The following is a 12,889-nucleotide window of genomic DNA, read 5'->3' on the forward strand; positions in this document are numbered from 1 at the left end:
TTTGCATGAACAGGAAGTGAGGCGGTTTTTCTGAGCACTGGCGCCTGTAGGCTGCCGTTTAATCGCCCCCCCCCCCCCCCCCCCCCCCCCCCCCCACCCCCGCCTCAGAAAGCGCTCGACTCCACAGGAAGCTGACACCGCACCTCACTGCACGGCAGACGGTTCGAAGTCTCCGCTGAGGCACAGCACATCGCTGTCTGGGCGAAAGAACCCACGCATGGCGGAAGAATAGGAGATGTGTCAACTGCCCACACTTTTGTTCAGATGGCTGTTCATTCTGAAACCTATACTTTTATCTATCAGTCTATTTATCCTCTAGATGACTAATTTTTACCTCTTTTAAAGTAGTTATCCGTCTATGCGCTCATCTGCTTGTCTTTTCATCCACGGACTTGTTTTTAGGATCCATTGCTGATTGTATTTATGGCTGAGTAGGAAAGCTTCATACTGACAGTAATGTCTTTGCATGAAGCGAAACACGCATAGAGCACAGGCTGAAGGGACACAGAGAGAGACGGTCCATTTCTCATTTTCACCACCATGGTTAACCCTGATAAGGTTTACACTTGATGTGTGAGGATCAGTCACATTTTAAATATGTGGTACGAATCTCATTATCACGCACAATTTTTGTTTAGCCCTTTTCTATAAAACTTATATTTAAGTATATCTTCAGAGCTGCCCAAGTATATAACCATTAAATGTACTACTAAACTAAAACTAACTAATACTACTACTACTACTACTAATGATCATAATAATAATAATAATAATAATAAATCACAATACCCTGACATATCTGATAATATTGAGAGCCTAATACAAAGTTCCTCCTTGAGTTTTGATGAATGAACCATAACCAATAAGAAATATAATGTTCCCCCCTCAAACTGAACACAGTGATTCCATAATGCATCAACTGTGTTTCATAATGTATCATGATACATTTTTCAGTTGATACTGCATAATGCTTAACATATTCATCTCATGGTATAGCACTATGAGTTTTCTGACTCTTACAGAAATCAAGTTCTCACAAAACATGTAATCCATTGCAACAACAGGACCTTTCAAAAATTGCTTTTAATTTAAGTTTTTTGTACAAATAATAAAATTATTCAATTGATATAATGAAAACATTTCAAATGCACTTTAAGAAATCTAAAAATAAAACAATAATATACACCACCAAAAATATTGGTTAAAATAGCCATACAAATAAATGTATACAGTATATTCAACTCTTCCACAAAAAAGCCAAAAAACCTGTGCATGTCAGATATCACATTATCATAAAAGCACCCATGGTGTTAACAGAGCCTGCTCTATGGAGAGGCAGTAAGGGTGCGAAAAAGAACTTATAATGTGATTCTGGTTCTTTGTTTTAAACAAAATCAGACACTTAAGAGGAGAGGGAACAAAAAGATGATGGCCTCATCCAGCCAATCAGCACAGGAGCATATAGCCTCATCAAGCCAATCAGCACAGAAGCATACAGCCTCATCCAGCCAATCAGCACAGAAGCATACAGCCTCATCCAGCCAATCAGAAGAAGCACATGGCCTCATCCAGCCAATCAGCGCAGACACATACGGCCTCATCCAGCCAATCAGCACAGAAGCATATGGCCTCATCCAGCCAATCAGCACATAAGCATACAGTCTCATTCAGCCAATCAGCACAGAAGCATATGGCCTCATCCAGCCAATCAGCACAGAAGCATACAGCCTCATCCAGCCAATCAGCACAGAAGCATATGGCCTCATCCAGCCAATCAGCACAGAAGCATACAGCCTCATCCAGCCAATCAGCACATAAGCATACAGTGTTTGTGGAGGAGGTTCTGTGGGGGATGGTAGATGTGTTTGTGGAAGAGGTTCTGCGGGGGATGGTAGATGTGTTAGTGGAGGAGGTTCTGCCGGGATGGTAGATGTGTTAGTGGAGGAGGTTCTGTGGGGGATTGGGGGTTGGTAGATGTGTTTGTGGAGGAGGTTCTGCGGGGGTTGGTAGATGTGTTTGTGGAGGAGGTTCTGTGGGGGATTGGGGGATGGTAGATGTGTTTGTGGAGGAGGTTCTGTGGGGGTTGGTAGATGTGTTTGTGGAGGAGGTTCTGTGGGGGATTGGGGGATGGTAGATGTGTTTGTGGAGGAGGTTCTGTGGGGGATTGGGGGATGGTAGATGTGTTTGTGGAGGAGGTTCTGTGGGGGATTGGGGGATGGTAGATGTGTTTGTGGAGGAGGTTCTGCGGGGGTTGGTAGATGTGTTTGTGGAGGAGGTTCTGTGGGGGATTGGGGGATGGTAGATGTGTTTGTGGAGGAGGTTCTGCGGGGGTTGGTAGATGTGTTTGTGGAGGAGGTTCTGTGGGGGATTGGGGGATGGCAGATGTGTTTGTGGAGGAGGTTCTGTGGGGGATTGGGGGATGGTAGGTGTGTTTGTGGAGGAGGTTCTGCGGGGGTTGGTAGATGTGTTTGTGGAGGAGGTTCTGTGGGGGATGGTAGATGTGTTAGTGGAGGAGGTTCTGTGGGGGATTGGGGGATGGTAGATGTGTTTGTGGAGGAGGTTCTGTGCGGGTTGGTAGATGTATTTGTGGAGGAGGTTCTGCCGGGATGGTAGATGTGTTAGTGGAGGAGGTTCTGTGGGGGATTGGGGGATGGTAGATGTGTTTGTGGAGGAGGTTCTGCGGGGATGGTAGATGTGTTAGTGGAGGAGGTTCTGTGGGGGTTGGTAGATGTGTTAGTGGAGGAGGTTCTGCCGGGATGGTAGATGTGTTAGTGGAGGAGGTTCTGTGGGGGATGGTAGATGTGTTTGTGGAGGAGGTTCTGTGGGGGATGGTAGATGTGTTTGTGGAGGAGGTTCTGTGCGGGTTGGTAGATGTGTTAGTGGAGGAGGTTCTGTGGGGGTTGGTAGATGTGTTAGTGGAGGAGGTTCTGCCGGGATGGTAGATGTGTTAGTGGAGGAGGTTCTGTGGGGGATTGGGGGATGGTAGATGTGTTTGTGGAGGAGGTTCTGCGGGGGTTGGTAGATGTGTTTGTGGAGGAGGTTCTGCCGGGATGGTAGATGTGTTAGTGGATTAGGTTCTGTGGGGGATTGGGGGATGGTAGGTGTGTTTGTGGAGGAGGTTCTGTGGGGGATTGGGGGATGGTAGATGTGTTAGTGGAGGAGGTTCTGTGGGGGATTGAGGGATGGTAGGTGTGTTAGTGGAGGAGTTTCTGCCGGGATGGTAGATGTGTTTGTGGAGGGGGCTCTGTGGGGGATTGGGGGATGGTAGGTGTGTTTGTGGAGGAGGTTCTGCCGGGATAGTAGATGTGTTTGTGGAGGAGGTTCTGTGGGGGATTGGGGGATGGTAGGTGTGTTTGTGGAGGAGGTTCTGCCGGGATGGTAGATGTGTTTGTGGAGGAGGTTCTGTGGGGGTTGGTAGATGTGTTTGTGGAGGAGGTTCTGTGGGGATGGTAGATGTGTTTGTGGAGGTGGTTCTGTGGGGGATTGGGGGATGGTAGATGTGTTTGTGGAGGAGGTTCTGTGGGGGATGGTAGATGTGTTTGTGGAGGAGGTTCTGTGGGGGTTGGTAGATGTGTTTGTGGAGGAGGTTCTGTGGGGGATGGTAGATGTGTTAGTGGAGGAGGTTCTGCCGGGATGGGGTTAAATGGTTCTGGACTTTTAGGACCGTGGTGGGCGGGGCCCCTTTCTGGGTTTGGGTCTTGGGGGCAGATCCTCTTGGCCGTGGGCGGGGCCTGGGGGGTGTGCGGGCCTTGGCCGGCTCTGACCCCTAGGTTTGGGCAGGGCGGGGGGATGGGCATCTGAGTGGGGGTGTCCGTACTGCCCAGCGTGGGTCATTTGGGGTGGAGCCTGGGTCTTTTGGGGCGGAGCCTGGTGACTGTGGTGGCCATGTGAGTGGGGCTGCTGGCTGTGAGTCAGATTGGTCAACCGGAACTCTTCCTCATCTGTGGGGGGAGCAGGGGAGAGGGCTTCTCAGGGACAGTTTCAGACCAGGACAAGTTTAGGAGGTAATACTGTCTCACTTCCCAGAGAAGTGAGATGTCATGCGGTTTTACACAACCACACATGCCTGCCTACAATCACAAGTAAAATCACCAACACAATTCCAACATAATCACAACTACAATCACCAACACAATTCCAACATAATCACAACTACAGTAGTAACAAACATAACTGTAACAACAGCTTGAAGCAATTTCATACTCAGTGTCCTGCACACTGTCATACCCAACCTTTGTTTGCACTGACTGTAATGTTCATCACTTGACTGTGATTGGTTGTGGTTTTCAGTGCTTGTGTGTGATTGGTTGTGGTTCGACATAGCTTAGGAGGTAAGACAGTCGGAGGGTTGCCGGTTCGATCCCCCGCCCTGGGTGTCCCTGAGCAAGACACCTAACCCCTAATTGCTCCCAACGAGTTGATTGGTACCTTACATGGCAGCCTTTCACCGTTGGTGTGTGAGTGTGTGTGTGAATGGATGAATGAGAGGCATCAATTGTAAAGCGCTTTGGATAAAAGCTCTATATAAATGCAGTCCGTTTACCATTCTCAGTGCTTGTCTGTGATTGGGTGTGCTTCTCAGTTCTTTTCTGTGATTGGGTGTGGTTCTAAGTGTTTGTCTGTGATTGGGTGTGGTTCTCAGTGCTTTTCTGTGATTGGTTGTGGTTCTCAGTGCTTGTCTGTGATTGGGTGAGGTTCTTAGTTCTTGTGTGTGATTGTGTGTTGTTCTAAGTGCTTGTCTGTGATTGGGTGTGGTTCTCAGTTCTTGTCTGTGATTGGTTGTGATGCTCATGCAGGTTTCATTTCCCTTGCTGCGCCCCGTAGCAGAGTCTTTATTCTGCATGTCAGCTGTGGTGTGGAAAACAGGTGAAGCAGTGCGTGCAGCATGGAGTGTAAATTTACCCACAGTGCACCAGGAGAGAGGGAATGCTCAGCTGTGATGTGGTTGATAGATATCAAATGCTATTTTGAGGTAATCTGCTTAAAGACCTTTCCTGAGTGTGCTGCACACACATTTTGGCAAATAAAATAATATACATCATTTATTTATTTATTCAGACTAACTGTTTATGTAAAATTAAGCAGCTACTAATCATTAATGTGAAGCTGATGAACCTGTGTACGTAATGGGTATGCATGAGTCATATAGGAAATACTGAGGTACAGCCTAGATGTGTTTACAAAGAGAATGTGGCTTGTGGTTTTCAGTTTTTTAGCATTCTGCTAATACTAAGGAAAGTCACATAACGTGTACATATCCAACTCACAAGTTCATATTCCATACTCATAACCTGGAATACACCCTATGGTATTGTAGACTTTTCCAGGTTTCTGTATAAATCAACTAAGTTGCATTGTCAAGTCAAAATATGCAATCCCGTTTTTTTTTCTTTTCTTCTGCCTCTCATTTTTCACTCTCTGCTTTCTGGAAAGTACTTGAGTGCTGTATGTGCAGGTTTTTAAAATCCCCCAGGCACGCAGTGTTAATTTGAGTCTTACCGCGAAGCAGTTGTAGCCTGTGTCGTCGTCTTCTGCAGACGCAAACCACAACGACCACAACCAGGATGACCAGAAGAATTCCTCCGCCTGCTAATATCAAAATTTCCAACCAGAAGTCGAAGCCGGTGCCAAGGAACGTGACTTTGTCTGCAGATTTTTTATCTGTATGAAATAACAGGAGGAAAACAGTTTGGACTCACAAGCAACAGATGCTAGGCTGCTAATAGTCGACTTTTGAGCGCACAGTGTTATGCAGAATGTTGTGTGGAGAAAAGTTACCTTCACAGTTAATTTCAATTTCATCACTCGTTGCATTGCTGACTGGGTTCTTTACTGAACAGGAATACTTCCTGGGCTGTCCGGATTTGAACTGAATTTTACTGCTATCATGCGGCAGTTTGTTTTTATCCCCCTGCCAGCTGAAGGTTAGATCTGTTGGATTTCGCTCAACTTTGCAGGTCAGAGTGGTCGTCTTACAGTCCAGCTGAACCGTGGGCTTAGTCACTCTTTCTGGAAGACAAAGAATCTCAGTGACTATTCCAGCTAATTCAGGGGACACTGGATACCTGTCAACGTTTTTCTGGTATGAAATAACAAGAACAGAATTAATAAATTGTTTGTGCATTCATTCGGTTCGAGGTCATACAACCCAAAATATTTATTCTTTCACTGGCTGATCTCCACTTTACAGAGTATTCTATCAACACAGCGTAAGATACTACAGGAAATGGAATGCTTTGCTTCCTGTAATAGTTACTGTTTTTGGTCCATCAACAATTTGATTACTCGTTTGCATTTGCATTATTAGCAGTAGCTACAGCTGTGCCAGCAGTAGTAGTTGCAGCAGTTCTGGAGTAAGAGTAGTAGAGGTTGCAGCAGTTCTGGAGTAAGAGTAGTAGAGGTTGCAGCAGTTCTGGAGTAAGAGTAGTAGAGGTTGCAGCAGTTCTGGAGTAAGAGTAGTAGAGGTTGCAGTAACAGAAGGAGTACTAGAAGCAATAGTAGTAGTATTATTAGAAAAATCAATGTTTATCTAAATAATCAGCCAGTCTAATAGCACATGAAAATGTACCTGAATGAATAATAATAATAATAATAATAATAATAATAATCAGTCAGAGCTAATTACAGTGCAATGTAAAACAGCTATTTATCCAACTTAACCTCAGGTCTCACCAATAACTTCAATATAAAACATAATTAAAATGGCTCCTGTACTTACCAATGACACAGATTTTTTTTGCACTGTTTTTATGTGATTTTCCTTGGTTGTCAAATACCTGTCCTTGGTATTTTCCATCATGTGAGGCTTGTAGATTATTCAGCTTCAAATCGCCACCAGGAGTGATATCTGTCTCTTTTCCTGGCTTTATATTGCCTCTTTTCCTCTCAAATATAATCTCTTCATCCTTTCTCCAAATTAAGTTTTCGTCTTTTGACAGGCCTTGATATTCCAGTTTAAAGTTGACTGACCCTCCAAGAGGATAATAATCACAATTCTTCTTCTCACCTATGCCAAAGGAACGTAAACATGAAAGATACATTCTCAATGTTCAAACAACAGATTTGGCAAATAACACAAAATTCATCCATCAAATCCATTCATTCTGTGCCCTCATGCTGAAAATGCTCTATTGTGAATATAAAATAAGCTTTATTTGTATGAAAAAAGGAACTTGTATTGCAAAACATTAAAATACACATACAGATATTAAGAAATCCCCACCCCCACTTCAGAAAAAGAAAAATATATAACCCTCCAAATCAACTGTTATATGCACAAACACACTCATCCCCCTATCTCTCACACTCACTCACTCACTCACACACACCCACACACACACACACCCACACACACACACACACACACACACACACACACACACACACACACACACACACTCAGTCACACACTCACTCACTCACTCACTCACTCAGTCACACACACACACACACACACACACACACACACACACACACACACACACACACACACTCACTCTTTGCGGGTTTATCTGGCCATGGAGCAGTGCTGCAGTAGCAAGTGCTTTTCCCGCTGAAAGTCAAACAGTGTCTCAGCCATTGCTCATCTCATTTACTCTACGGGGAACAGACACCACTAAAGATAATAGATCCATAAATAAGGTTTTTTTAAAAACTGAATTTTAAATTGCTTTGGCAACTCATTTTTTAGATCTGAGACTGAGACACAAGTGAGATATCTTCACATGTGAAGGCAATATGTGATTTATTTTAAGTGGGAATTTTTCATTTAATTTAAAACAGCCTGAATATGGTTTGTGTCACAATGTCCAGCTGTTAAATAATGAAAAGCCTCCGCTCACACAGAGGAAGACATATTTGAATAAGCAGGTGTTCTGATTATAAATGCAAAATTGATTAATGTTCTATGATGATCATACCTGATATACAGTCAAGAAGGCTGTATCATCACTGAGCACTGCAGCACACTGCCAGTCTGTACTGAGCATTGCAGCACACTGCCTGTCTGTACTGAACAGTGCAGCACACTACTGGTCTGTACTGAGCATTGCAGCACACTGCCTGTCTGTACTGAACAGTGCAGCACACTGCTGGTCTGTACTGAGCAGTGCAGCACACTGCCGGTCTGTACTGAACAGTGCAGCACACTGCCGGTCTGTACTGTGCTCACTGCCGGTCTGTACTGAGCAGTGCAGCACACTGCCGGTCTGTACTGAGCAGTGCAGCACACTGCCGGTCTGTACTGAGCAGTGCAGCACACTGCCGGTCTGTACTGAGCAGCGCAGCACACTGCTGGTCTGTACTGAGCAGTGCAGCACACCGCCGGTCTGTACTGAGCAGTGCAGCACACTGCCGGTCTGTACTGAACAGTGCAGCACACTGCCGGTCTGTACTGAGCAGTGCAGCACACTGCCGGTCTGTACTGAGCAGTGCAGCACACTGCCGGTCTGTACTGAGCAGCGCAGCACACTGCCCGTCTGTACTTCACAATAAAAGGAGACCTGGGTACTCAGACTAATGCTAAGCCTTCATTGCTACATTCGTCAGGCTGAAGCACTGCCTTTATCCTAAATTAGAAAGTGCAGCATAAAGTTAAACATAACCCCCATGAACATGCATAAAAGGAGGCCAACATTCCACCAAAACTACAAATCTTTAACTATGAGAATATTGTTAGAAATGATAACTGCAATTGTTAGGAATTCAGTTCTTTTAAACTGAAAGGGTAGGTCATATATAAGGGTGCAGTAAGACTGTTTATACAAGTGTGCAAAATACAATTTAAAAAGTCTAATTCTAACATCTCTGAAGATATAAATACAAATCAATAAATCAGCTCAGAAGCACATTTCAAAAGCTTTGCTTCTCAAAGCCTCAGCGGCTCTGTGGTTGACACAATTGCGCAGTTTTTTTTGGGGTTTTTTTGCTAAGATGCAAGTGTGTCGTGACATTTCTGTAAACACTGCAGTAAAATCCAAATTCATGTCTAACGTCTACAGAGGACAGGTGGGAATGACACAAACAGCATATTAATACAAACTGTTCATTATTTCAGTAATTAATTAAAATCTTTCATTCAAGAAACTTTTAGCTCATTAAAACCTTTAAATCATTTAAGTTACATTTAAGTTCTTTTATTTATTTATTTATTTTGGGGGGGGGGTGTAAAGAACTAAAAAAATCTGTTAAGCAACTTGCTATCATGCATTTTCAGTTTCTCCTGGAACAACACAAAAGAAATATAATTGAACGTTTCTGAAATCTGACAAAAGAGAACTAGAGACAGAATAATCAGAATCGGATGAGAGTGTTTCGCTTAGTTTTTTTTGTTTTTGTTTTTTTTTTTAAATCTGATAATCTAGATAAAATGATTCCCAGATCGACTGCAATTTTGAAAAGATGGATTATAAATCTTTAATTACTTATTGAAATGTATTATGCAACACTACACAATTGAATTCTAATTGATCCAGGAGCTTAGACAAAACTCTCAAATTTACAGTAAACTCTCAGTTAGGAGTCTATCAGTTGATTTCACTATATTGTTTGTCATTTATAATTGTTTACAATTTAATAATTATAATTATATAATCATAGTTTTTACCCAACTACTGCCTCAAAGCGGTTTAATAGTTTAGAAAATAAACAGGCTACAGAATTTAACTTTCATCATCCAGAGTATTTAAGGTGAACAAACCAAGGTTATTGTCACTCACCCAGTGTCAGGGAGGCCAAGGCGATGGTGAAGGGGATTAAGATGCAGTGTGTGCAGCTCATCGTGGCGCTGGTCTGCACCGGCGGGAGAAAGAGAGAATTTAACACGAGAAACGCGGCGTCTCACGCAACGGAAACGGCTTCCTGGGGCAGGGAGGGGCCTGAGACCTGCTTACCCTCTCACAGCAAGACCTACGGTCTACAGACCTCCTTTATACGTGTGTATGAAGACTTATATAACCTGTCCTCTCACAGCAAGACCTACAGTCTATAGACCTCCTTTATATGTGTATATGAAGACTTATATAACCTGTCCTCTCACAGCAAGACCTACGGTCTATAGACCTCCTTTATATGCATATGAAGACTTATATAACCTGTCCTCTCACAGCAAGACCTACGGTCTATAGACCTCCTTTATATGTGTATATGAAGACTTATATAACCTGTCCTCTCACAGCAAGACCTATGGTCTATAGACCTCCTTTATATGTGTATATGAAGACTTATATAACCTGTCCTCTCACAGCAAGACCTATGGTCTATAGACCTCCTTTATATGTGTATATGAAGACTTATATAACCTGTCCTCTCACAGCAAGATCTACGGTCTACAGACCTCCTTTATACGTGTATATGAAGACTTATATAACCTGTCCTCTCACAGCAAGACCTACGGTCTACAGACCTCCTTTATACGTGTATATGAAGACTTATATAACCTGTCCTCTCACAGCAAGACCTACGGTCTATAGACCTCCTTTATATGTGTATATGAAGACTTATATAACCTGTCCTCTCACAGCAAGATCTACAGTCTACAGACCTCCTTTATGTGTGTATATGAAGACTTATATAACCTGTCCTCTCACAGCAAGATCTATGATCTATAGACCTCCTTTATATGCATATGAAGACTTACAGAAGTATAGACTTCTATAGACTTGGACATATAGACTATGAAACAGTATGAGATACAAAGACATAATTGTGGAGCAGTTTGATGGAAAGTTTTTCATGTTCCCATGAAACTGTGGTCAATACCTTGAGAAAGGGAAATGACTAACCTGCGTTTAGTGTCTCTTCTGTAGGGAGGCACCTTCTGCAGAGCATTCCCCACTGTTTACTTTCTAAAACCTCACCTTGCTCAGCATGGGATATTTGGCAAGAGAAAGAGCTACACATAAAAAAACATTATTTTTTAAAGATAAACCTTTATGTTCAAAGAGAATATTACCCATCAACACTACTAACCATTGTGTTTTGCATCTAAGTGCTTGTAAGACAGCTAGTCTTACAGTCTAGTCTAGTCTAGTCACTCTTCATATACACTTAACATTTAATTTTGATGCAAGGTCATGGCACTTAATTTTAGTGAAGTGCAATAATTTCAGAGATATTACACGGAAAATAGCATGAGGAAATAACACACAGTTCAATTCAGTGTCCCATTCAAACACAGCTTTTTGCGTTTGACATCAGAGTAAAAGTTTTGACCTGCTTTAAAATCCTTTTGATATAAAAAAAAAAAAACACAACCACAAGCTCACACAGAATGCACCTATTTCCTGTTCTGCGTCAGAAAGGCCATGGCATGCTGTTATTGGCTGACATTCGCCGCAGTGGCGGTTCTTACGGGAAACGCACTAACACTGCAAAGGGCAGGAGTCCAGGCTGTCGTTAATAACAGATTTAAAGATATCAAAGATCACATTCTAAAGATATATACACATATGGCTTCACCCTGACTGCATAGCGGAACTTGTAGAACCCTATACAAGCCAGCACTGCAGAGTGGAACCTATAGAACCCTATACAAGCCAGCACTGCATAGCGGAATAGGTAGAACCCTATACAAGCCAGCACTGCATAGCGGAACCTGTAGAACCCTATACAAGCCAGCACTGCATAGCGGAACCTGTAGAACCCTATACAAGCCAGCACTGCATAGCGGAACCTGTAGAACCCTATACAAACCAGCACTGCATAGCGGAACCTGTAGAACCCCATACAAGCCAGCACTGCATACCGGAACCTGTAGAACCCCATACAAGCCAGCACTGCATAGCGGAACCTGTAGAACCCTATACAAGCCAGCACTGCATAGCGGAACCTGTAGAACCCTATACAAGCCAGCACTGCATAGCGAAACCTGTAGAACCCTATACAAGCCAGCACTGCATAGCAGAACCTGTAGAACCCTATACAAGCCAGCACTGCATAGCGAAACCTGTAGAACCCTATACAAGCCAGCACTGCATAGCGGAACCTGTAGAACTCTATACAAGCCAGCACTGCAGAGTGGAACCTGTAGAACCCTATACAAGCCAGCACTGCATAGTGGAACCTGTAGAACCCTATACAAGCCAGCACTGCATAGCGAAACCTGTAGAACCCTATACAAGCCAGCACTGCATAGCAAAACCTGTAGAACCCTATACAAGCCAGCACTGCATAGCGGAACCTGTAGAACCCTATACAAGCCAAACTAGCAGCTTTAACCAGTTGAGAAGAGTCTCCTAAATGTAGAGATGAAGAGAAATCCAACTGCAAGATTAAAAAAGAGCCTTCCCAGTGCATGTGGTCATTGCAAATCTGCACTTGCAAGTTTCTATTTGGACTTCCCTAAAATACACATAATGAAATCAATTATGTTTCAATGGGATCACAGGCTTTGCAGCAGTCAATCTCACAAATAAAATGTCCTCTCATTTTTATTGGGAATAATATTAGGATCATCCTCCATGCATCAACAATACAGAACATGTAAGAACCCACATGCCTAATATATCTGAGAGCCTGCTAGCGTTCAGTTTCTTATGGAGATAGAAATTGGCGAGCAATACAAAATGGAATCAGCTGTTGATTTGATCAATCCCACTTAAAGAACATTAAATTACAAATGTATGTATGAACGCAAGAATGTCCTACGTTTATAATCAGGCATAGCAGATAAAAGTATTTAATGAGTAGTTGTGACTCACTGGAACAATTTCCACCACACTGGTAACCAGTAAGCAATACCAAGACTCCTCAGACACGTCACACCGTTCTGCGGAAATGAAGGGTGTTGGGGATATTTGTGTTTGCAGCAAATCTTCCTTTTAAATTTATTTTGTTTTGCCACTGGGGTGCGCTGTGGGGCATTCCCCAGGGCTAAAGGTAGGCAGGTGGG

The 12,889-nt window shown here is 43.3% G+C and overlaps 1 protein-coding gene across 1 annotated transcript; it reads right to left on the bottom strand.

The window, feature by feature from the left end:
- Positions 1-2,444: 2,444 nt before the first annotated feature.
- LOC118224059 (T-cell surface antigen CD2-like) lies at positions 2,445-10,480 on the bottom strand. Its single transcript, XM_035411219.1, has 5 exons — positions 9,717-10,480; positions 6,719-7,006; positions 5,779-6,009; positions 5,500-5,661; positions 2,445-3,941 (listed from the first exon to the last, which is right to left on the bottom strand). Exons 1-5 carry the CDS (start codon positions 9,775-9,777, stop codon positions 3,658-3,660), a joined length of 1,026 nt encoding a protein of 341 aa, XP_035267110.1. The 5' UTR covers positions 9,778-10,480; the 3' UTR covers positions 2,445-3,657.
- Between the last annotated feature and the right edge of the window lie 2,409 nt (positions 10,481-12,889).

This window comes from Anguilla anguilla, chromosome 3, assembly GCF_013347855.1.
Source record: "Anguilla anguilla isolate fAngAng1 chromosome 3, fAngAng1.pri, whole genome shotgun sequence".
Lineage (NCBI taxonomy): Eukaryota > Metazoa > Chordata > Actinopteri > Anguilliformes > Anguillidae > Anguilla > Anguilla anguilla.